Source organism: Oreochromis niloticus, linkage group LG7 (assembly GCF_001858045.2).
Source record: "Oreochromis niloticus isolate F11D_XX linkage group LG7, O_niloticus_UMD_NMBU, whole genome shotgun sequence".
NCBI classification, from domain to species: Eukaryota; Metazoa; Chordata; class Actinopteri; order Cichliformes; family Cichlidae; genus Oreochromis; species Oreochromis niloticus.
The window spans coordinates 51,234,910-51,262,863 of record NC_031972.2 but is presented as its reverse complement, the minus strand read 5'-3'; the positions used below and the strand labels follow the sequence as shown (position 1 = coordinate 51,262,863).

Sequence of the window (27,954 nt, the reverse complement as noted above, 5' to 3'; positions counted from 1 at the left end):
CTGGTTTAGCTGTTGATGCAGAAATCTATAAATGTCATGTACTCCAGTATAAAGATTCCATCAACCAGGCCAAACAAAGCTTCTACTCAGGTATTATTCTTATGAGGGTAACACCAGGATTTTCGCTTCTAAACAAACTTCTTCAACCCCCCAATGTACACTTCTATTCTTCTGAAACCTGTAACTCCCTGATGTTGTTCTTCATTACAAAAATTAATAGCATTCACCAGCAACACAGTTCGAATGTTGTGTCTACCCCCTCTTCAGAACCTTTTCTCCATTTTGAGCCCTTTTCCACTTTTCATCTTCCTGATATTTCTGAGTTCATATGTAAATCAAAGCCCGCCTCATGTCATCTTGATCCTATACCTACATGGCTTGTGAAATCCTGCTTTTCTTCCGTACTCCCACTCATCTCTGCTATCATTCACTCTTCACTCACCACCGGTATTGTTCCCTCCTTATTCAAGATTGCTTCAGTCACTCCTACTGAAAAAACCTTCCTTGGAGCCTATGACTTTAACAACCTCCGTTCGATTTCTAATCTACCCTTCATTTCTAAAATACTTGAAAAAACAGTTGCAGCTCAACTTCATTCACACCTGGTTAATAATAATATCTACGAGAGATTTCAATCTGATTTTTGCTCATGTCATAGTACAGAAACTGCTTTACTTAAAGTTACTAATTATCTTTTACTCTGAGCTGACTCTGGTCTTCTTAACATTCTCGTCCTTTTGGATCCGAGTTCAGTCTTCGACACCATCTCTCACTCCATCCTTCTAAACAGACTTTCCTCTCTTGGCATCTCCGACACACCCCTAGCCTGGTTCCAATCTTATCTCTTTGACCGCTCCCAGTTTATTCAACTTAAATCATTCTGCTCTTGTCTATTCCCAGTTCTTATGGTGTATGCCAAGGTTCAGTCTTAGGCCATCTTCTCTTCATAATATACATCCTCCCTCTAGGGAATCAAATTTGATCTTCAGTTTACCTGTTTTGCTGATGACATCCAGTTATATCTCTCCTGCAGGCCTGATTCTTCCCTCCCACCTTTTTTCCTTAGAGAATGCCTATCCGAATTAAAATCCTGGTTCAGCTCTAATTTTCTTAAGCTCAATGAGGATAAAACTGAAATCCTCCTTATTGGCACTAAATCCAACCTTTTGAAGCCAAATAATTTCTCATTCACTATTGATAACTCCACAGTTTTCCCTTCACCTCAGGTTAAGAGCCTTGGTGTCATCCTAGACAGTTCACTATCCTAGAAATCTCACATCAGTAATCTCACCTCTTCTGCCTATTTCCATCTACGCAACATTAACCGATTACGTCCTTCTTTCCACCAAGTCTACGCCCATTCTCGTTACTTCCTGCATTGACTATTACAATTCTCTCTTGCATGGTCTCCCCCCAAAAATCCCTCCATAAGCTTCAACTGGTTCAAAACTCCGCTGCTCGGATTATTACCAGAACCCCCTCCTACCAGCACATCACCCCTGTTCTTCAGGAACTTCACTGGCTCCCTGTGAAATTCTGAATAGTATACAAACTTCTTCTGCTCACCTTCAAGGCCATTCATAACCTTGCCCTTCCTTACCTTTCTGACCCGTTAAGCACTACCTCTTCTATCCAGCTTGCTGTGCCTTCTTTCCACCTCAGCACCGTGGGAAGCAGAGCTTTTAGCTGCTCTGCTCCCAAGCTGTGGAACTCTCTACCCCCAGATATAAGAAACACTGGTTCTCTCCCCCAGTTTAAATCTCAACTCAAAACCCATCCGTTCAAATCTGCATATTCACTGTGAACCTAATGTTCATTTATTTTATTTTGTGCTTTTTTGTTTTATTGTTCTTTGTTTTGTCATTGTTCTACTATGTGTTTTATTCTATTGTTAAGTGTGCTTGGGTGTCTTGAAAGGCTCTTTTAAATAAATTTTATTATTAATATTATTTTTATTATTGCACAACAGCCAGGTGAGGATAAAGGGGAGTGGTCACTGTTGCTCTGTCAGCAGCTTTTAGGGTTTTCTGCGCCTGTAACAGAAAACAGAGTTAATCAGAATCTGTAGGTAATGTATGTAAAATTATTAACAATTATTAACAACAATAACAATATTAGTTTTTTTTTAACTGGACACAAAATTGACAGCAGTAGTGAAATATGATAATCAACATGTCCGATGCTGTGTCCTGCTGTTCAGAATTACATAGAATAAGAGATGTGTTTTTGCTCAACTGAGCTGTCAAGTTGATCTCAGTCAAAGACAGACTCTAGAACAAGGCCAGCACAGAAAGCAAACCCCAGTTTTTTTGTTATCCTGTTATTACAGAGTGAAATATAGTTAAACCTCAGCAACACATCGATTATAACATTCAAGAATGGAAATAAACTTGGTGGTTAAGAAGAAGAAAAGTACTATTTGTTTTTTGATAATGTGGCAGTATCCAGAAATCCAGCTCACCATATGGAACATTATATTGTCAGTTAACACATCTAAAAATGTTAAACATTTTTGTAAGGTGCAAATTCAAGGCATTTTTATAATTATAAATTTATTACCTTGGGACTGTAGTGAGCTCCTGTTTCAGTGTCTCAATGTCAGTGAACTGGACAGCTTGCCCGCCTCCTCTTGTTTTGATGACCTCGCCCTAAAGGAAAAAAAACAAAACAAAAAGAACCACCATTAGATAACTTTGTTATTATTTAATATTTAATACAGTGCGAAGCCCTTCTTGTCATCAGTAATTTAACCATCACAAGAGTTTCCTTTCTAAGGATAAGCATGCACACTACTACAATCATGCAATTATTTAAATTCACTTCTTAAAACTGACAAACTTATTCGAGCAAAGTGTCAAACAAACAGCTACAAAACCAAACTGACTCAAACTCAAGTTGGCAAATATGCTGCTGGTTTGCTGAAAACTTGCTAATATAAATGTAATGTCTGCGTGAGTAAGGAAGTGTAACCAAATATATCATTCTGAATGTCAGTAATATGCTGTGCTGCATACTTGACCTTTATAAGTTTGGTCTGTATCTCGCCGTCGGAGGCAACTTCTTGGTGCGTTAGCACGTATCTGTCACACTTGGACAGAGCCTTCTCGCTGGGTGCCGACACCTGGATGGCGTTGGGGATGACCGGCTGCAAAACTGTGCCCAAGTCCATGCTTGACGATGGCTTGTGGTCCACCCACTTCTCCCCACCAGCAGAGCGGGAACGACGGTGCAGCGGGCGTACTGGTGTTGTCGTCTGAACAGATCAATGGGAAATGATTTAAAAAGGGGGAAAAATCCCACAAACAGACTGAACGAAACACAGAACTTGACAAAGCATTATGAAGCTTGACGAAAGAAATCATGAAACTTATACATTTTGGGGGGCGGGATACCCCACACCCTAAACTTGTAGGAACCAAAGTCCTGACACGTCACAACCTCATGCTGCTGCCTTTAGCTAACTCACTGACCCTGTAACTTCTTTCAATTAGGTCTACATGAAACGAAGGGGAAGGGAAGCAGTCTCTCTCATCCACTCTGCTCAAGCACACAGCTCTCCTCCTGGCCAGGCTGACTGAAGTGCCCGTTGAAGCCTGGGGTCTTGTGAGTGTTCTTGTGGGTGTACTAGGGGAACTGTAATCCTGCATGCTGTCCTGAGCTGCCTGTTCCTCACGTGCAGATCTAGCCGCAGACAAAAAGGTACTTCTGCTGGGGACGGGGCAGACGGGCCTTGGGTTCATCTCATCCTCCTCATCACTAGCAGCACTGCCTGACTGTGACTCTGGCTTTGGACTGACATGAGGGGAATCGACTGGGCACTGGAGAGTGAAATGGAAAGACTAAACGGTCACAGTTAGACATGCAAAAATGAGATGTTATAGGAATGGGACACATTTACAGTCTAATGTAATCAAATACAGCAACCACTTTATGAATTTAAGTAAAGTACTCTGTATAAAGTACAAAGTTCATGTTTTTCCCCATACCTGGTGAAAAACATGAACACTGAAATGTATATTTACCAAAGCTGAGCTAAAATGATCTGTGAGTTGATGGAAATTTATCTGCAACATAATTTATTTTACAGTTTTACTTATTTGTTGTAAATTTATTATCTTTGATTTTTCAAACTATAGATTCAGACCAATCAATTTAGACTAACCTACTGAGAAATCTACAGCATCAAAATAACTCTTTTACACATTCACCAGAAATGTAATTTCCTCAGTTTCACAGTGGTAGTTAACTGCTGAAGGACTACATGATCATATGCATGAGGTGTTTGTGATAACCTGCCTGCTGCTGTGGCACTGGGATTAGTGATGTTAGTAGATTAAGAGAGACGAGTGCAGCAGAATTTAACTTTGAATGGGCAGAATACCATTCAACTCCCTTAAAAACATTCATCATTAAGGTTTTTAAGCACAACATACAGGGACAGGTGAGGGTGAGGCTGATCTCTTTGGTGGTAGGCGGTCCTCTTTGGAGGGTCGCTGAGAACGGGGCTGATGCTGTGGTAGAGGCTGTGGCTGTGGCTGTGGCTGCGTCTGACGGGGTGGAGGTTCAGGGCGACCTGGAGTCTTGCTCTCTGTCACGATGGCCTTGAGCTGCTTCAGCTTTTCGTCTTTCACCCACAGCTTATTTTGCATCTCAAGCTGCAGTGCATTAACACGTCTCTCCTGCACAGTGAGGATATTGCAAAATGTTCAAATGCAATATTATCCAAGTTGCGTGAATAAGACAAATTAGCTTCCACTATAAAAACTAAAACAATGACCAACAAGGGCTGTTTGCAAAACTGAAATGTGTGTAAAATTTAGATCTTACTACCAAAGTAGGTCTCTTTTTTGTTTGTGGTCTTTATTGAAAATCTATATATTGTTGAATAAAAGGGGGGGAAAAAAAAGATATTTGAAACTCACACATTCTTTCTCCCACTTGAACTGGGTGTCCGAGATCACGCCATGCAGGCGCTGCTCCATGCGTCTCTTCTCTGACAGCTCCCTCTGCAGCCTCTGCTCTCTGGTTCCCAGCTCATGCTGCAGCGAGCGCTTGTCATCTTCAAAGATTTTAGTTGTTTTCTGCAGGATGTCAATCTGAAACAGAGACATGTGAGACATAAGAAAAGAAAAAAGTGACAACCTTCAAATCTGCAGCGTGAATGGATTAGTCTCCCACCTTGTGTTCTTGCATCTTTGATTTCTTCTCTAAACGTTCAATCTCTGCTTTGTTGCCTTGGATGATTTTGTCTTTCTCTAACAGTTTGCCGTTTTGTTCCTGAATAAAGTTGTCTTTGGAAATTAGGCCGGTATCCAGTTCCTGAAGCACAGACTTGATCATGTTGGCTGAAATAACATCAAGAGAAATGTGAGCCAAGAGAAAGAAAACTATTCCAAAACTGATCCTTCAAAGCCAAAAAGTATCAGGTGAGCTAAAATGAGAACAGACACCTGTTTTACTGCATTCCTCAATCAGCATCTGCTTGATCCTCTGCCTGTTCTTCAGGGCTTCAGTCAGCCTGGGCAGGGTGATGTCATCGTGTGGGTCAGTCAGCTCGCAGGAGGGTAGAGATGGGAGACTGAGGATCAGAGGGTTTGCAGCAGCAGGCATGTCTACAGAAGACAAAGAATCACATGTCCTTAAAGCAATTGTGTACTTTTTAATAATCATCATACACAATACCCCACTGTTAAAACACTGACACAGAAGTAGTTCAGATTAATTCTGTTAATTCTGATGGAAATTATGTTTGCAAGAGTTTAGCTTGTCTGTTAATTTGCATGTTTTGTGTTTCCAAAGAACTTCTTGAAAAATAATGCATTCTCTCATTTTCAAATTAAACCTTTACACACAAGCCAGAGTTTTCTAAAAGTGTGAATACAAGGCTGAATAATACTTTAAATGTCGCTACAGTTAACTATGGTAAATGGACTGTTTCTTATATAGCGGTTTTGTACGCTGAGCGCTCAAAGTATCTTCCCCAAGGATATTTGGCATTCAGACTGAAGCAGCCAGGGTTTGGACCACCAGCCTTGCGGCCTGCTCTTCCTTCTGAGCTACAGCCACCTCCAACTACAATTCTCCTTGAGATGATAAAATGAAAATGAAAAGTCCATCTAAAAGCTGCCACTGTGCAGCCATTTTATTTGGGCTGTTATTTTGAAGTATCATCTAAATCATTGTTGTAATTTCAGGGAAATGATGCATTATCCTGACACTTCTGGCCGTTTAATACACAATTCACAAGCAACTTGTGACAGTGGGAAGGAAAACTTCCATTTAATAGGAAGAGGAATGAGTGGATGAGGGGAGGAAGACAGCATAAGAGATGTTCTCTGGAAGAGAGTGAAAAGAGGTAAGTGAAGAAGATTACTCAGTGCATCATGGGAAGCCCACAGCAGCCAAGACGTATTGCAGCATAAACAAGCAGCATAATTAAGGGACGGTTTACGGTCATCTGATGAAAACCAAACTATAAGAAAGTTTTAAGCCTAATCCTAAAAGCAAATTCAAACTAGGAGCTGGTTCCACAAAAGCAAATATGCCCTCATCCGAGATGCTGTTGGCACTCTCGCTGTTCTGGATCAACTGAAGGCTTTTCAGGGAGCTTCTAAGGCAAGCTGCTAATGAATTACAAGAGTCATAGTCATAAATGCATGAACTAACTTTTCAGCATCACTCTGACAGAGAAGATTTGTAATTTTAGATATATTGCACAAATGCAAGAAAGCAGTCCTACATTTCTGTGTGAAGCACTTTGTGATCTTTGTCTTGAAAGGTGCTATATAAATAAAATTTTACTTTACTTGTTTAATATGTGCAATAAAGTACATATTCTGGTTAAAAATTACTCCCAAGATTCCTCACAGTATTACAGGAGGTCAAGGTAATGTTATCCAGTATCAAGTACCTGGCTGGACACCATGTTTCTAAGATTTTGAAGGACGAGTACAATAACCTCAGTTTTATGTGAATTTGGAAGCACACAAAAATGTGTCCAGTGGATTATTAAATATATCAACAATTACCAGAAGTGGAAAAAAACCCTCATTATACACTTGGTGTTGCTCTGTTTTAAAGGTTGAGTGTAAAACTTCAGTGCGCTTACATTTAGGCTAATCGCTTGATTAACAGTGTGTTAAATAAATAAATAAATGAAAACTTAAGCACAGTATAATTTTTTTTTACCAGGATCTATTGGGCCACTGTGTTCCTCCAATCTGAGAGGCAGCTCATCTTTGAATGCCTGGTTTCTATGATGACGGCCTGGAGTAGCGCCACAGATTGGTCTGTCCACTGGCCTGGTCACTTCCACCTCTTGGGTCATCTCTGCAAACTGCATCAAAAGCTGCACAAACAGAGCATTTTTATATGTCAGAAGAAAATAAATACATAAATAAAATTTCGGGTTAATTAAAAAGACACAAAGTAAGAGGGTGGGGTCAAGTTACCAGGGTTTACTCATAGTCATCAGTCTTGGGATCGACACAGACAACCATTCTAACTTTTCGCTCTCCATCGAAGTAGTTTTTAAACAGGTGGGTTATTTTGGAGCCTCCAAACAGCTCAACCTGAGCTGTCTGTCTGATGTACTCATTTCTATTCTTGGCCATTTTGGTCACTCTCAATGAAAATCTTAACATCTTTAACTCTGCCACCTCCAGTACTGCCTCCCATCTTTTTTGTCAGTGCCAATGTCTCCAAACCATACATCACAGCAGGTTTCACTGCTGTCTTCAAGTTTAAAACCTCAGTTAGATGGCAGTCAGGTGGCACTCCTCTCAATAAAACTCTTCCAGATCAAAAAGTCTAAATCTGTTGCCTTTGAGGAAGAAAACTGATGGCTGCAGAGCGAAACTGTGGGCTCACAGTCAGGTTGACGAGAAAGTGTCCAGAAGAATTTTCACTCTGTCAGTAAATTACTCCACTCTAGGTTTAAACACTCCACCACTGGAATTTTTTTTCCACCCACTGGAATCTATGAGATTCACATCTGTGCTGTTTGCCGAGTTGACCTTTAAGAATTCAGGGACACTCACCCCAACAGGGTCCGTCTGGTTGCTGGAGGGGTTTTTTGGAGGAGGCCTGTGGGGGGTTTTACCCTTCCTGTAAAAGTAAATAAATACAAAGTCATTCACAATTCAAACAGAATTCTAAGCGTTAGCCATTAATTACTATTTGATACGGCTAATTAGCCCCCTGCTAATGGTAAAGCAGAGAGTCAACATCCGCTGTTAACTCCTTAAACTTAAATTCACCATTTAGTGACAGGGCAATACACACAAACAATATAGCCTGCCTGCAACATATATAATATAAACCTGTACTTACACTTCTCTCGTCATTGTAACGTGGTACCATGCTGAATTCACCGTTTCTATTTGTCTAGTTTTAAATCTTCCCTCCACCTCGACGCCACTTCTTCTTCTTTTAAATTTGATTGGCGGTTGGCAAACAACTGAACGATGCATTACCGCCACCAAAAAACACCCCTCAAATCCTCCCAAACAATTTACTCTCTTTTTAAAAACTGAATTAAGGCCTGATAACTTTTACTTCTTGAGACCTTTTGCAGTAAATCAATAAGATCTAGCTTCATTTTTATGTTTCTGAGGTTTTGGTTCAGTTGTCTTCTCTCCACCTGATACTTCTGACAGTGTAATTAATATAACATGTTCTCTAGTTTCCTCTTCTCCACAGTAGTCACATTTCCCTGTATTATGTTTCCCTATCGTTAATAGTGTAGTGTTCAAACCAGTATGTCTTATCCTCGATATGCACCACCTCCTCTCTCCTACACCTTCCTGCGGTTCTCATTTCTCCTACTCTACGCTGAATTTTATAGGAGAGTCCCCTCCTTTCCCCCTCCCACTGTTTTTCCCATCTTTTCTTCATTTCTTGCTTTACAATACTCTTTATCTCTGTCTTACAGAAGTTAATAGCCAGGTCAACGACCCCATGTTTTGTGGCTTCCTTCGCAGCTCTATCTGCCATTTCATTTGCTTTTACTCCATAGTGAGCCATAATCCATAAAAAGACAACTGTAAGTCCCATCATTTGTATTATGTAAAGTGTTTGCTGAATTTCTGTTAGAACATCTGCTCTATTTTCCGAGTGGCTACACTGTAAACTGGCCAATGACGAGCTTGAGTCTGAATAAATGACTGATTGTAACGGCCTCATGTCTTCTATCCACTGAACAGCTAACAGAATTGTGAGCATTTCTCCAGTGTATACCGACAGTCCATCATTGGTCCATTTCCCTATTTTGACTTTAAACTGCGGATCAACAAATGCTACACTGGTTTGACTGGCTGTATTCTTTGATGCATCTGTATATATTTGTACATAATTATAATACTCGAATGCGAGTTTAAACTAAATGCACTTTCTCCCAGCAAGGTTTCAGTACCTCTTCTGTGGGTGATCCTGTCCATGTCCCTGTAGATTTGCCCAGTAACTGAGTGTTAGCTGTTTTCTTCTGATTCCTAGTGGCATCTCACCCATCTCTACCTGTAAAGCTGCTGTTGGGGTTGTTTTAAAAGCACCTGTGCAGAGTCTTAGTGCCTGATACTGACTGAAGTCTAACTTTAAAAGACTTGTGTCAGCCACTAAATTATATGCTATACATCCATAATCTAACACTGATCTAATCAACCCAGTGTGTATGGCCCTCAAAGACTTCCTATCCACTCCCGAGTCCACCCCAACTAAACATCTCATTATATTTAATACCTTTTTGCATTTATCCACTATTCTCTGAATGTGTACAGCCCATGTTACCCTTATATCTAACTCTTCACCATATAACTTTAGCTTGACTTCCTCACCAACTCTTTTCCTTGTAAAAATAACATTGTATTTGTCTTATCAACTGCACATTTATTTTACAGACATTAGATATTAAAGCTATAGGTCTGTAATTTCCTGGATTTTTATCATCCTTTCTTGGTTTACCTATGGGCACAACCACTGCCTCCTTCTGGCTTTGCAGCAGTTTCCCACCACCCCAAACTCTGTTATATAACTCTAACAAAAGATCTTTAGCTGACTCACTAAGATGGTTTGTCATGATATAGTAAACCTGATCTTTTTCCGGTGCTTATAATTTGGATTTCCGAAGAACTCGATTCAATTCTGACTTTGTAAAAGTAATATTTAATAAACCAGCTGTATCTTCTACTTGTTTCAGTAAATCCTTATGGTTGTCTTTTCTCTTCCACTTTGCCCTTCTTCACTAACATTGCCTGAACTATGGATTTTAACAAAGGTTTTGCCTTTTCCTCATCTTTTACTGCTGTTGCCTTTCCATCTCTCAAGATTGGATATCCATGCTCCCTTTTTATACCATTCATCCTTCTAATCATTGACCAAACATTGTGTATTTTTTGTCTCCCTCCCTACTGAATTACTAAAACTCCTCCAGAAGTCCCTCTTTGCATTTTTAATGGTTCTTAGCTTAGCTTGTAATTTTTTATATTCAATGAAATTCTGAACACTGCGATTCCTCTTTAATAACTTGAAAGCTTTATTTAACCACTTTATCACACTCCTTTGTCCAACAACATACAATCTTCTTTTCCCTTCTTTCCTCTTTATCACCCAGTTTGCTGCCTCTAAAACTGCCTTATAAATAGGATAATTTAAATCACCAACCCCGACATTCATATCAATCTTTTGCATTTCACTAACTAATCTAAATGTATCCCAATCTGTATTACTGAAACACCACTTCTGCACACCCCCTATATTATGTTTCTCTACACTCAGCTCTATCTCAGTCATTATAGGATAATGGTCACTGCCTACTGTTGTCTTTTTTATTACCTGCCATGAACGAATACCTGCCAGTGAGTCTGACACTAATGTAATGTCACTTGCTGATTCTGCACCTGTTCTAACATTCACTCTTGTACCACTTCCATCATTCAGACACACATAATTTTTTTTTATTATCTCTATCAATCCCTCAATCACTGCCCCATTCTGATCATTACAATTACCCCATAATGTGCTGTGTGCATTAAAGTCCCCACACCAAATTACTTTTCCACTTAAATATGTGCAAAGTTCCTCTACTGATAACAGTTTGTTACCTGGATTCAAAACATCGACCACTCTGATGCTGCCATTTCTTGGCCAGATTTTCATTACAAAATATTCTGTGTTCCCATAGCTAGGACTCTATATTGGGTTCCTTGCTTTACAAATGTTACACATCCTCCTCCATTACCCTCTTTTCTATCTCTTCAGACACCATCATAACCTTTAATAACAAAATCCAAAGTAGGTTTAAGCCAGGTCTCCTGAATACAGATTATTTCTGGTTTCTTTTTGCATTTTTTGATGAATTCTTTGAACCCTTGTCCATTTGTAATCAAACTTCTGGCGTTCCACTGTAAGATAATCATACCCACCCCTCTCTTCCAAGTCTTTTATTGAGATTTTCCCAAGATATATCTTTAATGCCAAAAAATCTCTCTGCTCCTTTCACAATTATTTTATTTTTCTGTGTTTTGTGTCTCACTTGATCTATGCAATTTATAACATCGGCAATAAACAAAATCATCTTCTCCACTGTCAGTCCTGTACGAGTTCCATGTGTCTGTACTAAATCTGATGTTGACATCGGTTGAACCTTTCCTATTTCGTCCTTTGCCTTCTGTTCCCTCTTGACAGCCTCTGTGTAACTTACGTTGTGAGCTACTTTACCTTGTTTGACCTCCATGGGCTTCTGACTTCACAACCCCATAACTTACCCCTTGCTGCCCCCCCCCCACAGTTACTGCATTTATCCTGTACACTATCCCCACATTCCTCATATCTGTGTTCACCTCCACACTTGGGGCACCTGTTTTCCCATTTGCAAACTGATGTGTCCATATCTTTGGCATTTATAGCACCTAAGGGGCAGCGGAACATATGCTCTAATCTAATAGACTGAACATCATTAATATGTGAACATTAAAAGACTAAATTATGTTTAGATGGAAAATTGAAATTAATCAACCTGGATATGTGAAATCCTTATATGCAAATTCAACAACCACACTATTGCATTTTTTTTCAGTGAAGAAAAGTGATAAAGGTGTAAAATGTAGACAAATACACTTTTTCCAAACTTGAAGCTCAGTTTAATTCACCAAAATCAGACAAATTGTATGCAGGAGACAAAATTCATTACTGTGGAGGTTTATAATAACTCGTGTGCAGAGTAACATATGTGCAAACAGAATTTTTTTTAGCTGTAGAGCCACAGTAACTAAAGATGCATATATCTGAGTAAATAGATAGTTATTTTACACAACAAGCTTTGGTGACCTATGTATACACTCTTCTGCATATTTATATAAAAAGATGGAAAGCATTTAAATATCATCACTAGAACTAAATATAAAAACAGAGGTCAGACTATTGCACAACAGCCAGGTGAGGATAAAGGGGAGTGGTCACTGTTGATCTGTCAGGAGCTTTTAGGGTTTTCTGCGCCTGTAAAAGAAAACCGAGTAAATCAGAATCTGTAGTTATGTATTCTAGTGAAAACAACACTTTACTCAGAGGCAGAAAGTTGACAGCTTACTTGGTGACTGCATGATGCTCATATCCAGGTCCCATGTTTGATCCAGCCCTCATCTCCACAGCCACAGAGCACTGAGAAGAGGGACAAAATTAGGACCTAAATCTGTTTACAAGTGCTCTGAATAGCTCAGCCTCGATTCTGATACTAGAAGGAGAATTTTTTAAATCAGCTTACCCTCGTCTCCACATCAGTCAAAGCTCCATCTCCACTGGCTGACATGCCTTCTGAAGACTTTCTCTTCCGCCTTTAGAGAACAATATGTAAAAACAAGAGTACATCTTCAGCAGTTTGGAATCATATTTAACAACTTAAGAAAATGTAAGACTCAGGAAGCACGTTAGGTAATGTATGTAAAATTATTAACAATATTATTATTATTTTTTTAAACTGGATTCAAAACTGACAACAGTAGTGAAATATGATAATCAAAATGTCCGATGCTGTGTCCTGCTGTTATGAATTACATAGAATAAGGGACGTCTTTCCTCAACTGAGCTGTCAAGTTGATCTCAGTCAAAGACAGACTCTAGAACAAGGCCAGCACAGAAAGCAAACCCCAGTTTTATGTTATCCTGTTATTACAGAGTGAAATATACTTATAACATTCAAGAATGGAAATAATAACACCAACCACCAAGTTTAAATGCCTTTGTTCCCCTTTTGTTAAAACATAGAAAAACGTACTACACAAAAATACTGCAAAAGGAAAAGTTTGACATACAGACAGACATACAGACAGACATACAGACAGACATACATAAAGTGTATAAACTCAAAACGCACATTTCACTTAAAAATTAAGATGTACAAATGTGAATAAATCAACTTGTAAGCCCAATTTAATAAGTCTTCTCATCAGATATTGATGCTCATTTCCTATATGACACAAAAAAATAGGTTTTTTTTTATTTATTCCCAATAAAACTAACTGTAAGATGTTTAACTACATGCTGTCTGTAATATTATAAATTATTAATACACACATTGAAACAGATTGACATGCAGAGGTGCAAGGCAGAGAAATTTTGCTTTTACACATTGCAACTCATTTTAAGAAAATAAGAAAACTGTTCCGATAGTTATTTGTGGTGAATGAAATGCAGTTACAAGCAGTTTCAAGCAACACATCTGAAATTTAACCACTTTTCAAACCTTGAAAAGACAATATTAAAATTCAAGCGTTTAAGGATTTCAAGCACCTGTACAAGCCCTTTGTTAAACATTCGGTTAAGGTTACAAGTTATTACCTTGGGACTGTAGTGAGCTCCTGTTTCAGTGTCTCAATGTCAGTGAACTGGACAGCTTGCCCGCCTCCTCTTGTTTTGATGACCTCGCCCTAAAGGAAAAAAAAACAAAACAAAGAGAACCACCATTAGATAACTTTGTTATTATTTAATATTTAATACAGTGCGAAGCCCTTCTTGTCATCAGTAATTTAACCATCACAAGAGTTTCCTTTCTAAGGATAAGCATGCACACTACTACAATCATGCAATTATTTAAATTCACTTCTTAAAACTGACAAACTTATTCGAGCAAAGTGTCAAACAAACAGCTACAAAACCAAACTGACTCAAACTCAAGTTGGCAAATATGCTGCTGGTTTGCTGAAAACTTGCTAATATAAATGTAATGTCTGCGTGAGTAAGGAAGTGCAACCAAATATATCATTCTGAATGTCAGTAATATGCTGTGCTGCATACTTGACCTTTATAAGTTTGGTCTGTATCTCGCCGTCGGAGGCAACTTCTTGGTGCGTTAGCACGTATCTGTCACACTTGGACAGAGCCTTCTCGCTGGGTGCCGACACCTGGATGGCGTTGGGGATGACCGGCTGCAAAACTGTGCCCAAGTCCATGCTTGACGATGGCTTGTGGTCCACCCACTTCTCCCCACCAGCAGAGCGGGAACGACGGTGCAGCGGGCGTACTGGTGTTGTCGTCTGAACAGATCAATGGGAAAACGTGAACAAAAACACAGAACTTGACAAAGCATTATGAAGCTTGACGAAAGAAATCATGAAACTTATACATTTTGGGGGGGCGGGATACCCCACACCCTAAACTTGTAGGAACCAAAGTCCTGACACGTCACAACCTCATGCTGCTGCCTTTAGCTAACTCACTGACCCTGTAACTTCTTTCAATTAGGTCTACATGAAACGAAGGGGAAGGGAAGCAGTCTCTCTCATCCACTCTGCTCAAGCACACAGCTCTCCTCCTGGCCAGGCTGACCGAAGTGCCCGTTGAAGCCTGGGGTCTTGTGAGTGTTCTTGTGGGTGTACTAGGGGAACTGTAATCCTGCATGCTGTCCTGAGCTGCCTGCTCCTCACGTGCAGATCTAGCCACAGACAAAAAGGTACTTCTGCTGGGGACGGGGCAGACGGGCCTTGGGTTCATCTCATCCTCCTCATCGCTAGCAGCACTGCCTGACTGTGACTCTGGCTTTGGACTGACGTGAGGGGAATCGACTGGGCACTGGAGAGTGAAATGGAAAGACTAAACGGTCACAGTTAGACATGCAAAAATGAGATGTTATAGGAACGGGACACATTTACAGTCTAATGTAATCAAATACAGCAACCACTTTATGTACCTAAGTAAAGTACACTACATAAGGTACAAAGAACCGGTGAAAAACATGAACACTGAAATGTATATTTACCAAAGCTGAGCTAAAATGATCTGTGAGTTGATGCAAATTTATCTGCAACTTAATTCATTTTACAGTTTTACTTATTTGTTGTAAATTTATTATCTTTGATTTTTCAAACTATAGATTCAGACCAATCAATTTAGACTAACCTACTGAGAAATCTACAGCATCAAAATAACTCTTTTACACATTCACCAGAAATGTAATTTCCTCAGTTTCACAGTGGTAGTTAACTGCTGAAGGACTACATGATCATATGCATGAGGTGTTTGTGATAACCTGCCTGCTGCTGTGGCACTGGGATTAGTGATGTTAGTAGATTAAGAGAGACGAGTGCAGCAGAATACCATTCAACTCCCTTAAAAACATTCATCATTAAGGTTTTTAAGCACAACATACAGGGACAGGTGAGGGTGAGGCTGATCTCTTTGGTGGTAGGCGGTCCTCTTTGGAGGGTCGCTGAGAACGGGGCTGATGCTGTGGTAGAGGCTGTGGCTGTGGCTGTGGCTGCGTCTGACGGGGTGGAGGTTCAGGGCGACCTGGAGTCTTGCTCTCTGTCACGATGGCCTTGAGCTGCTTCAGCTTTTCGTCTTTCACCCACAGCTTATTTTGCATCTCAAGCTGCAGTGCATTAACACGTCTCTCCTGCACAGTGAGGATATTGCAAAATGTTCAAATGCAATATTATCCAAGTTGCGTGAATAAGACAAATTAGCTTCCACTATAAAAACTAAAACAATGACCAACAAGGGCTGTTTGCAAAACTGAAATGTGTGTAAAATTTAGATCTTACTACCAAAGTAGGTCTCTTTTTTGTTTGTGGTCTTTATTGAAAAATCTATATATTGTTGAATAAAAGGGGGGAAAAAAAAAAGATATTTGAAACTCACACATTCTTTCTCCCACTTGAACTGGGTGTCCGAGATCACGCCATGCAGGCGCTGCTCCATGCGTCTCTTCTCTGACAGCTCCCTCTGCAGCCTCTGCTCTCTGGTTCCCAGCTCATGCTGCAGCGAGCGCTTGTCATCTTCAAAGATTTTAGTTGTTTTCTGCAGGATGTCAATCTGAAACAGAGACATGTGAGACATAAGAAAAGAAAAAAGTGACAACCTTCAAATCTGCAGCGTGAATGGATTAGTCTCCCACCTTGTGTTCTTGCATCTTTGATTTCTTCTCTAAACGTTCAATCTCTGCTTTGTTGCCTTGGATGATTCTGTCTTTCTCTAACAGTTTGCCGTTTTGTTCCTGAATAAAGTTGTCTTTGGAAATTAGGCCGGTATCCAGTTCCTGAAGCACAGACTTGATCATGTTGGCTGAAATAACATCAAGAGAAATGTGAGCCAAGAGAAAGAAAAGTATTCCAAAACTGATCCTTCAAAGCCCAAAAGTATCAGGTGAGCTAAAAAAGAAAGAAAGAAAGAAAGAAAGAAAGAAAGAAAGAGAACAGACACCTGTTTTACTGCAGTCTTCAATCAGCATCTGCTTGACTCTCTGCCTGTTCTTCAGGGCTTCAATCAACCTGGGCAGGGTGATGTCATCGTGTGGGTCAGTCAGCTCGCAGGAGGGTAGAGATGGGAGACTGAGGATCAGAGGGTTTGCAGCAGCAGGCATGTCTACAGAAGACAAAGAATCACATGTCCTTAAAGCAATTGTGTACTTTTTAATAATCATCATACACAATACCCCACTGTTAAAACACTGACACAGAAGTAGTTCAGATTAATTCTGTTTAATTTTGATGGAAATTATGTTTGCAAGAGTTTAGCTTGTCTGTTAATTTGCATGTTTTGTTTCCAAAGAACTTCTTGGAAAATAAACTGTAATTATATGCATTTACTCATCTTCAAATTAAAATCAAATTAAACCTTTACACATAGTAAGTTGTCAGAGTTATCTAAAAGTGTGAATACAAGGCTGAATAATACATTAAATGTTGCTAAATTTAACCACGGTAAATGGACTGTTTCTTATATAGCGGTTTTGTACTATGAGGACTCAAAGCGCTTTATTCACCCATTCAAACACATTAATTTCTATGCAATGGTTTTCTATCTAACAGTCACACACAAGCATACTCCAATGGATGCATTAGCAGAGTGGGGTTCGTATATTGCCCAAGGATATTTGGCATGGATACTGAAGCAGCCAGGGTTCGAATCACCAGCATTCCGATTAGCAGATGGTCTGCTCTTCCCCCTGAGCTACAGCCACCCCCAACTACAATTCTCCTTGAGATGATAAAATGAAAAGCCCTTCTAAAAGCAAGACTTGCCACTGTGCAGCCATCTAATTTGGGCTCATATTTTGAAGTATCATCTAAATCATTGTTGTAATTTTAGAAAAATGATACATTATCCTGACATTTCTGATTGTTTAAGACACAATTCACAAGCAACTGATGACAGTGGAAAGGAAAACTTCCATTTAATAGGAATAGGAATGAGTGGAGGGAGACAGCATAAAAGATGTGCTGTGGAAGAGAGTGAAAAGAGGTAAGTGAAGAAGATTGCTGAGTGCATAATGGGAAGTCTACAGCAGCCTAGGCCTATTGCAGCATAACCAAGCAGCATAATTAAGGGACGGTTTATGGTCATCTGATCCACACCAAACTATAAGAAAGTTTTAAGCCTAATCTTAAAAGCAGAAAGAGGGTGTCTCAAATTCAAACTGGGAGCTGGTTCCACAAAAACAAATGCACCCTCTTCTGAGATGCTGTTGGCACTCTCGCTGCAGAGTTCTGGATCAACTGAAGGCTTTTCAGGGAGCTTTTGGGACAAGTAGATAATGAATTACAAGAGTCATAGTCATAAATGCATGAACTAATCTCTTTGATTTTAGAGCTATTGCACAAATCCAAGAAACCAGTCCTACATATTTGTTTAATATGTGCAAAAAAGGACATATTCTGGTCAAAAATTACTCCCAAGATTCCTCAGTGTTACTGGAGGTCACGGTAATGCCATCCAACCTTGGTTTCATCTAAATTTAGAAGCACACAAAAATGTGTCCAGTGTGATTAGTGAATATAACAACAATTAGCAGAAGTGGAAAACCCCTTATTATACACTTGGTGTTGCTCTTGTTAAAAGGTTGAGTGTTCTTACAATTAGGCTAATCATTTGATTAACAGGGTGTTTCACACACATACCAGGATCTATGGGGCCACCACGTTCTTCCAATCTGCGAGACAGCTCGTCTTTGAATGCCTGGTTTCTATGACGACGGCCTGGAGTAAAGCCACAGATTGGTCTGTCCACTGGCCTGGCCACTTCCACTTCTTGGGTCATCTCTGCAAACCGCATAACCAGCTGCACAAACAGAGCATGTGTTATATGTCAGGAAAAAAAAAAGAAGAAAAAAAGAAAGGGGGTAATTAAAAAGACACAAAGTAAGAAGGCGGGGTGAAGTTACCAAGGTTTCCTCATAGTCATCAGTCTTGGGATTGACACAGACAACCATTCTAACTTTCCCCTCTCCATCGAAGTAGTTTTTAAACAGGTGGGTTATTTTGGAGTCTCGATAGGGGACCATCTGTAAGAGAAAAATGTCCATTACCTACATATTTTATCAGGAAATGCAATCCGAGTCCATCTTCAGTTTGGCAGCACATACCTTGTTTGTGCCACACATTTGGTTTTCTCGAAGTATCTCGATGCATGTCCTCAGATTTAGCAAAGACTGATTTATGTTACCTGAAAGGCAAAAAGTGGTTAAAGCTCAAATAAACCCCAATTAAACGCAAGTCCATAGGCTTGTATATAAACAACGGACTTGTCTTAACAGAAGGCCAGCAGGAGACAGCCCTTGTATGCTACATAAATAAGTCATATATGAATAAAAGAAAGTGACGACTACTACCACTCAGGTAATCTGTTAACAGACATACGTGTGTTTTTTTTTTTTCCCTATATCTTGTTTTGTAAAGTATAACTAGTTTAAGCATATTCTTCTGGAGTAAAAAGAAGTTTTAGGACACTTTTGGCTAAATTGACTAAATTGTAACTCATAACAAATCAGCAGCCACTTTTATGTCCATTATTGTGGAGCATTATCTAATTAAAGGTCACCACTGCATTCGAAACTTTAAGCAATTCTGCTTCAAGTTTACCGAACATGTCCAAAATAAGGATTTAAACATCAACAAACCTGCTTCACGTATACGAGTGCCTTCTGCCCCTGTCCTGCCAGTTCGCTCACTTCCTGCCAAGTCCACCAGGCACAGCTGACTAACACTTATCTGGTTCTTATCCTGACAATCAAATTAAGAAGAAAAATATTTGTCAATTATGGTTTATCCAAGTATGTTACCAACATGGCTCTGGTGTGGGGAAATTTGATTCAACTTTCAGCTGACCTGGAGAACATTGTCGCCATCTGCATCAAGAGGCGCCTGAGCCAGTTTAATAATGAACACACTGTGGGAGCGACTGGACTCTCTGTTCAGCCGAGTGTTCGCAACCTTCCTCTTTTTTTGACCTAGAAAAAACACAGAGGCCATTTCTAAAACCACATTTCTTTCCAGACATTTTCATGCACAATTTTAAAGCCAAACTATTTCAGACACAAAACTCATACTGAGCATTCACATTCCTCAACAACCTGCTCAGAGAGAAGATTAACTGAGGTCATTTCCTGGCCAGAGCCGACCCCAGAGGGCAGCAATTCCAGGTCAGTCACATCTACGATCATCACTGCAGTGTACTTTATTTTTTCTTTACATTTATATGAGAACAACTCACCTCTCCAGAACACTTGAAAAGCCTCCTCGGCAGATTTGACTTCAACCTCCAGACAACCGGCCACATACATGATGTGATTCTGATCCTCTCTGAGGATTTTAGACTGAGGTGGTCTGCATTTAGAAAATAATCATATTAGGGAACTGCTTTTCCTTCAATCTGCACAATGTTGCATACCAAGCATTGCAGGGAGTCGAAGACATTAATGCTGGTTGTTTCCAGCCACAGAAAGTAACCAGTTATAGTCAAAAAGCGTCACAAACAGATGCAAGAACATTCAGCGTTGCCATAACAAAGACCAAAAGCAGCAGGGGGAATATAAGGATTTTCAAGGCTAAAGTAACACTCATCAACACTGGAGACATTACCTCCCATCAGCAGCTCTGTTACACATGGTTGTGCGTGGTTCAGAATGAATGTGTCCTAAATACATATTTTTTTACCACTGACTGTGCTCCCAGATTTATACTTTTTGCATGACTCATTGTTTCATCATGACATAACTCTGAATTTTGGACTACAGCTGATTATTTTAATGATGAATTCAATTACTTTGTGGACAAAATAACTGATAACTTGAGCTCAAAAACAAGAGAAGCTCCAAATTTTGCACACCAATCATCCCAAAAATATAGTCAGTGTGCTGTTATTTAAAAAAAAAAAAAAAAAGTAATCAGTCAAATCATCAAAATTCATTTTTATGACAGCAAAAACATCTGTGAAACTTAGGAAATGTCTCCAACACTGACAGGTTACTTTTTTTTTTTGCACATTTGTATGCAACAGCAGAAGTTCAGCTAAAAATCAGGCTGCTACAAATATTCACTGGTCACATACATCAACTCAGTGTTCTGGCGCACTGGTGTGCCTCCACCATTCCACCTAGTAAAAAGAAAAGACAAGAGTTTTGTCTCCTGGCTAATCTGCCATAGAAAATACACTGAACTACACCTAATATTTTACTCTATTACTGTAAAGAGATACAACATGATCCACATACATACTGTACACATGAATTGTGTTCCTTTTGCTTTATATTTTCTTAACTCACTTTGGCTTGATTGCATCTTCCTGAGTTTCCTCCAGGAGATCATATATGTAGTTGTTGTAGATTTCTACGTAGGAGACGAAGATGCTGTAGCTGCTGTCGTCATCCACACCATCTAATTTAGAGGCCTCCTCTGGCTTAATCATGTCAGCAATTTCAGGATCAGCCTTTAGCCTAAAAATCAAAGTAGAAAGTTGCACATTAAAACCAACATCCCACTATACTCAGAACCCAGGCCTGTGCCACAATGCAAGCTTAACAAACCCAGAATATCTTTCTGTTAATTAGATTCACTTATCCTAACATCACTAGTCAGGCAAAACAGTGACACAGAAATAAAGTCTTATCAATTTTACAGCGCTGATTCTTCCTAAAGGGTAAGAGACTCTTGAATTGATTGGCCACTAGGTGGCAATTTGATTTTGATCTCTAATTTTGAACATGATCTTCTTCACAGCAGTAGCAGCACAAGTTACTCTGCAATAGTTAATAAACCTAGGACTGACTTATTCAGGTAACCGGAAGTTAACTGAATAAGTCAAAGTCCTACTTCACAGACAATGATGATTTTTACGATGTATGTTTCATGTACTTTAGCTTATTGCAAGTTGCTGTGTAATGGGTCTTGCCATTCCACTGGATGGATAAAATGGGTCTAATAAAATCCAAATCTGTGTCAGAACATCAGTTTAAAAGACAGATTATTTAGTTGTACAAAGTAAATGAAGTATAAGAGCAAAAATGTGTTGATAATTCTTGTCATCCATGACTTTTACACTGTTGAAATGCAGGACTGTACGGCATGTCTTCATTGTCAAATTTGAACAGACTAACACATCCCACCTGCTAGGCTGTGATGCAGAATTTCATGTGATATTGGGATTTGGAGTTTTGCAGAATTTTTGTAGTTGGTCTTTAGCAACAAAGCTCCAAGTAAGTTCGGTAGGCACATCTCACCATGGGATGTAGATTTTTGGATTGCTGAGATTCCACCACATCTTTCTCAGTAATGTGAACTTACATTTCACATCCATAATTAAATAGCATAAAATGGGCCTTTACCTGGTGGAGGGTGTTTTAGGAACAGAGAAGTTGTTATCCCGCCGTTGGCGCTCCAACAAAGCATCTACTTCAGTCTGAATCTCCATACCATTTTTCTCATCAGTCTTAAATACCTGAACAAAGAGAAAAAAGGAAATTAAATTAATAAATAAGCAAATTACTCAGTTATTCTGGTGCCAAACATAATTAACCATTTTTATGTGCCATTTTCTTACATATCTCTTGGCCTGGTAAGGACCTATACTGTTGAAAATCATGTCAAGGGAGCGAGGCAGAAGTCCACCCTGGCCTGGAGAGCCTGTCATGGTGAAAGTCTTTCCACTTCCTGTCACCCCGTACGTGAAAAGCAGACCTGACCAACAGAGAGGAAATCAGCTGCCAATAATGAACTCAAGGCTAAAGTGCCTTTTGCTCCCAAGTAGGTTAAAATGCAGCTGCTAAGAAGGGAAACAGGTCACTGTACTTTAAAATGTTACTGTACTTTAAAATAATCATTGCATATTACTGATGTGGCCTTTGTTTTTACCATTTTTTCCATGGATGAGGTCATCAACAAGAGGTTTCGCCACATGCTCAAAAAGCTCCATCTGTGACACTGAAACTCCAAAGACTTTTTTGAAGGAGTACTGTGTCTGTGAACCAAAAGGGATTACAAAAAACATAAATACATAAATAAAAAAATAAACATACGTATGCGTGCTTTGCTTGTTCTGGAAGACTAAAATCAACCATGCATTATTTTTTCTCTTGTACTTTCTAAATTCTTCATCATTTCTGGGGATACGCCTGAAATGAAGCTTTCTACAAGGCTAGACAAACCACTTCAGCTATGCTCATTTGTTACAGAGGATCAGTAGTTCTATTCATAGCTCCTTCTCAATGCCTAATCTCCACTCTTTAAGGATATCATCTAATCTGGTCTGAGAACACCTTGTTCCCCACATCTACAAAAGTTCAGTAACTCCATAAACAATGCATTGTACAATTTAACACATATTGATATTATACGAAATTATAACAGACTATATTTGGGATATGGAGATGCAGCAAAATGATGTGGACTGAATAAGAAGGGATTGATTTTTATACATGATGGTAAATAAGTCAATCTGGGTAGCTAGCTAGCATGGTTAAGACTGACTGCTTCATACTTTTGCATTCTCACAGCTCTTTCAGGTAACTGCACATGATGGTGGGAAACAGATATGTTGGCTGTTTCCCAATTCAGGCTCTGCAGCCTTAAAGGCTGCATTTTAAGGCCGATTACGTCACAGCGATGCGACGAAGGCTGTCCCAATTCAAAGGCTGCTCGAAATGCGGCCCTCAAATGCGTCCTTCATTTTCCTGAATTTTAAGGATGGGTCCGTGTATCCTCCACGGCCCAACATATCCCAGACTTCATAGCGCGGCGGTGGGTGTGGATAATTTTGCCGAGAAAAAAAAACGACGGAAGAGGGGCGGCCGAAGAGTAAACTTTTAAAAGTAAATAGTGAATATTATGTCACTTATTTATGTGCACTTTATAACATATACGCCGTTCAATGGTTGACCTTAATCTTACAGAGAATGTGATGATTTTATGGATAATTAAAGTCAGTCATATATCCACAAACACAACAAGCTGAAAGTCAGTGATGCTGCTCGGTTTGCAGTCCTGAATATCACGGCACAAGCAGGATTCACTGCACTGTTAATGTTAGCTATGTTATATTGCTGCCTCTGTTCGGTGGTGTCGAGCCAAACGGACTTTAACGTGTGTTTGAACGAGCTGACGGTTCACTCGTTAAGCTGAAAGAAAGATGCTTTAATCACAGGAGTCACACGTGTCCACTGGACCATCTGGGAACTCTTCTTGTTTAGCACTCGTAATAACACAAACACTTAATTTCTCCTTCTCTTGTGCTGTTTTGTAGCAGTGTGTACACCTGAGACTGTCACCTGCCTGTCTGTCCTGCACTCTCTCTCTTTTTCTTTCTCTCTGATTTTGCAATAAAAGTATGAACATGTATTTATAAGTTACACTTGTGTTTGAATCCTGCAGCTTATCACACATTTGATTTCCATGTGTGACAACTGCAAGTGTCCAGAGAGAGGACAGACTGAGGGACCCACTGCTGCACATCATCTGTGAGGCTTTGCACCCCTGATGATCCACCAGGACAAACTCAGCAGTGTGTGAGGAAGAGGAGGAGGAAGAGCCAGCAGCAGCTGACAGATGGAGAGAATAGACAGACTGTTCCCTGTTTGTGAAGGACTGCTAGAAAAGTTTAAAATAACTAATTGTCTGTCCTGAATCAGTCTTAGTAGGTAATGTTCAAATAATTTTATCATTCCAGTGTTTTCAGTGTGGGAGAAAGTACTCAGGGCCTTCAAGTTAAACACGATGAAAGGCAGAAACAAGTTTAATATTCAGAAACCTAAAGTATGTATCAGCAGCAGAATGGAGCTAAAAATAAATGTTTGTTTCAGTTCTATGAAGCTTTGAGTATTTTGGATTAGTAGTACTGCTGTGTTTGTTGCATCATATTGCTGTCATTGTTTATATGCTTTATATATTCTGAGGTAAGTTGATCTATAGTGTTACATGATATTCTATAAGGATGTTATGTGTTTGTATACTTTTTGCCCAGTTTGACCCATTTAGCAGAAGTCAGCCTGTTTAAGGCTCTAAGTCAGGGGTCCCCAATCTCAGTCCACGAGGGCCGGTGTCCCTGCAGGTTTTAGATGTGTCCTTGATCCATCACAGCTGATTTAAATGGATAAATTACCTCCTCAACATGTCTTGAAGTTCTCCAGAGGCCTGGTAATGAGCTAATCATGTGATTCAGGTGTGTTGACCCAGGGTGAGATCTAAAACCTGCAGGGACACTGGCCCTCGTGGACTGAGATTGGGGACCCCTGCTCTAAGTCATACAGAATAGATATCAAAGCAGTTATGACATGGTCTGATTTTCTCACCCAATAAAGGAATATTTTATATATCAGTCTACTCTTCATTTTATCAGAAACAGTTATCACAGCTCGTACATTTTCTTTTTATACATATATGTAAGCACTGAGCCAAATTTAGTAATGCCAACATACTGAAAGAACAATATTTGTCTCTTATATATAATACATCTATATATAACCTGTCAAAGATGCTTGTCTTTGAGTGAAGATTTAAGGTGATAGGAAATATAAATAACTGCAACTCGAATCTTTACTGAAGCTCAGTATTTGACACAGTTCAAACTCACTGCTGTAATAACTAATAATGATTAATATAATAACTATAATATTGGCCATATTATATTTACATTACCAAAGTGAGATGACTTTAGTCTCATGAACAACATAAGCTAATTGTTATTTACTAGCTAATCTTAAAATGACTGTTCAGTACAGATATGAGTGCCAACAATCATGTTTTACAATCCTGTGGTCTCAGCCTCAGATACATATCAAATCACACAAAGCTCATGTAGAAACAAATGAACAAAATATGTTCTCCTTCATTTCTGTCAAACAATGCTGTATGAAACTTTTCCAGCGGATAGTATCATGGTCGTTAAGGCTGCGTACTTTAAGGCTGCAGACCCTGAATTGGGATACAGCCATAGACACACCTAGTGGTGTGGAACAAAAAAAACTAAAAAAAAATGGTGGTCTTCAAGGCATTTGTAGCTATGAGAGGTGATAGCAAAAGTCACAACACACTGCGAAGTGTGCCCCCACCTGTCCAACATCACTACATCTCATGTAAAATTACACAGACAAGCATCAGGGCAAAACAGGCCCAGTCCTGGCACTCTATCAATGGAGGGAAAAAACAAACATGGAATAATTTGTTTTTAACAGTTGTAGAGTTTTATGACACAGGAGTAAGCTACGAAATTTCCAACGATGCAAACAATATTTATGACTGGATTCAGTTATTGTTGGTTTCAGTCTTTATGCAGCTTTTCCTGACAATAACAGAAACACACAATCTCTCTACCTTTAATCAATAACTACTCCTAACTTATCTGATTTCTTACCTCTTTGTATTCTCCATTGCGGTTTGTTTTGAAGCCCTCCGGGGTGTGCATCTGGATGGTGGTACTGCTGATCACCTCAATGCAGCATTCCTCATCCTCAGCACCCAGGGGTCGCACACGGCAGTATACCTGAAGAACAAAATGACACACATTAAAACAAGCTCTAACCATACATTTTGAGCTTGTTACTACTGCAAAGATATTTAATTTGTCCAAGAATATCTGATAAACGATTTAAAAAAAACAACAAAAAAAAAAAAACAACACCAAACAGACTTTGACATTCTTGGATGCAGTAGGATTATTGCTACCATTTGTTTCAGCTTATTGCCACTTGGTGAAACTTCTAAAGATACTTTTCTTAAGAAACTGAGCAGTCTTGTTATTCACAGACAGGGTCTTTAAACTGTTGCTTTTATTTTTTTTAAGAAAAAAAAAAAAGGGGGAATTTTGGTTGGCCCAAAAAACTGAGGCGAGATAGCAATCGAAACTTTTATTACTTCTTCTTTCTGTTACTCACTTTAGGGATCACCACAGCAGATCATCTACCTCCATCTCACCCTGTCATCACCCAGCATCAACTATGTCACACCTCACATCTTCTGCATGTCTTCATTCATTTCATCCATGGATCTTCTCCTTGCCTCCAAACAGCTCAACCTGAGCTGTCAGTCTGATGTACTCATTTCTATTCTTGGCCATTCTGGTCACTCTCAATGAAAATCTTAACATCTATAACTCTGCCAAGTGCCAACTCCAGCACTGCCTCCCATATTTTTTGTCAGTGCCAATGTCTCCAAACCATACATTATAGCAGTAAAACCTGCTATCTTCAAGTTTAAAACCTCAGTTAGATGGCAGTCAGGTGGCACGCCTCTCAATAAAACTCTTCCAGATCAAAAAGTCTAAATCTGTTGCCTTTGAGGAAGAAAACTGATGGCTGTAGAGCGAAACTGTGGGCTCACAGTCAGGTTGACGAGAAAGTGTCCAGAAGAATTTTCACTCTGTCAGTAAATTACTCCACTCTAGGTTCAAACACTCCCTCACTGGAATGTTTTCTCTTCCACCCACTGGAATGTATGAGATTCACATTTGTACTGTTTGCCGAGTTGACCTTTAAGAATTCAGGGACACTCACCCCAACTGGGTCCGTCTGGTTGCTGGAGGGTTTTTTTGGAGGAGGCCTGCGGGGGGTTTTACCCTTCCTGTAAAAGTAAATAAATACAAAGTCATTCACAATTCAAACAGAAGCGTAAGCGTTAGCCATTAATGACTATGTGATGGCTTAACAAAGCCACTTGCTAGACGGCTAATTAGCCCCCTGCTAACGGTAAAGCAGAGAGTCAACGTCCGCTCGTAACTCCTTAAACTTAAGTTCGCCATTTTGTGATAGTGTAAAACGCATAAACAATACAGCCTACCAGCGACATATAGAACATAAACATGTACTTACAGATGTCTCGTCATCGTAGCGTGGTGCCCGTGCTGGTTTCACCGTTTCTGTTTATCTAGTTTTGAATCTTCCCTCCGCCTCAAAGCCTCAAATCAGCGACTTTTTCAAAACGGACCCGAAGCAACCAATGGGATCTGGCAACGGCAAGCACGTGTTTCCGCCTTTACTTCCGAGCCTCTTACGCCTCAAAAAAAAAAAAAAAAAAAAAAAAGTTGGCAAATGCAGTAAAATATAATATACAAACTTGTTTCAGCCACTTTCATTCTTCATCTTCATAAATAGTCCTTGATGTCTGCTACCAGAGAAATGTAAATCCTTTCTTTGTTTTACACAATTCTTAAATACTTTATGAAAATTATTTAGTTTAATAATTTAACATGACATTGACATAACGTGAC

The 27,954-nt window shown here is 39.5% G+C and overlaps 1 protein-coding gene, 1 long non-coding RNA gene and 1 other non-coding gene across 8 annotated transcripts; all 3 read right to left on the bottom strand.

Annotated features, from left to right (window-relative positions):
- Positions 1–1,932: 1,932 nt before the first annotated feature.
- On the bottom strand, positions 1,933–8,485 carry LOC106097895 (kinesin-like protein KIF23). Its single transcript, XR_002062900.2, has 12 exons — positions 8,332–8,485; positions 8,040–8,106; positions 7,189–7,348; positions 5,451–5,612; positions 5,333–5,345; positions 5,179–5,287; positions 4,923–5,096; positions 4,434–4,679; positions 3,471–3,818; positions 3,020–3,253; positions 2,560–2,648; positions 1,933–2,033 (listed from the first exon to the last, which is right to left on the bottom strand). It is a non-coding gene; the product is annotated as a kinesin-like protein KIF23 (long non-coding RNA).
- A 3,626-nt stretch (positions 8,486–12,111) lies between these two features.
- kif23 (kinesin family member 23) lies at positions 12,112–27,740 on the bottom strand. 6 transcript variants are annotated; one of them, XM_025909086.1, is made up of 24 exons: positions 27,557–27,740; positions 27,242–27,308; positions 26,104–26,232; positions 22,611–22,716; positions 22,300–22,436; positions 22,085–22,197; positions 21,026–21,196; positions 20,812–20,856; positions 19,975–20,087; positions 19,590–19,711; positions 19,382–19,484; positions 18,848–18,927; positions 18,647–18,766; positions 18,384–18,543; positions 16,687–16,848; positions 16,382–16,548; positions 16,126–16,299; positions 15,635–15,880; positions 14,710–15,078; positions 14,289–14,522; positions 13,828–13,916; positions 12,755–12,824; positions 12,581–12,651; positions 12,112–12,489 (listed from the first exon to the last, which is right to left on the bottom strand). In XM_025909086.1, exons 1-24 carry the CDS (start codon positions 27,568–27,570, stop codon positions 12,474–12,476), a joined length of 3,078 nt encoding a protein of 1,025 aa, XP_025764871.1. In that variant the 5' UTR covers positions 27,571–27,740; the 3' UTR covers positions 12,112–12,473. The 6 variants fall into 6 exon arrangements, with proteins under 6 accessions (XP_025764871.1, XP_025764872.1, XP_025764873.1 ...); XM_025909087.1 differs by having other exon boundaries at positions 14,710–15,057; XM_025909088.1 differs by lacking the exon at positions 20,812–20,856.
- On the bottom strand, positions 19,835–19,932 carry LOC112847617 (Z30 small nucleolar RNA). The gene has a single exon (XR_003221254.1). It is a non-coding gene; the product is annotated as a Z30 small nucleolar RNA (small nucleolar RNA).
- Positions 27,741–27,954: the final 214 nt, after the last annotated feature.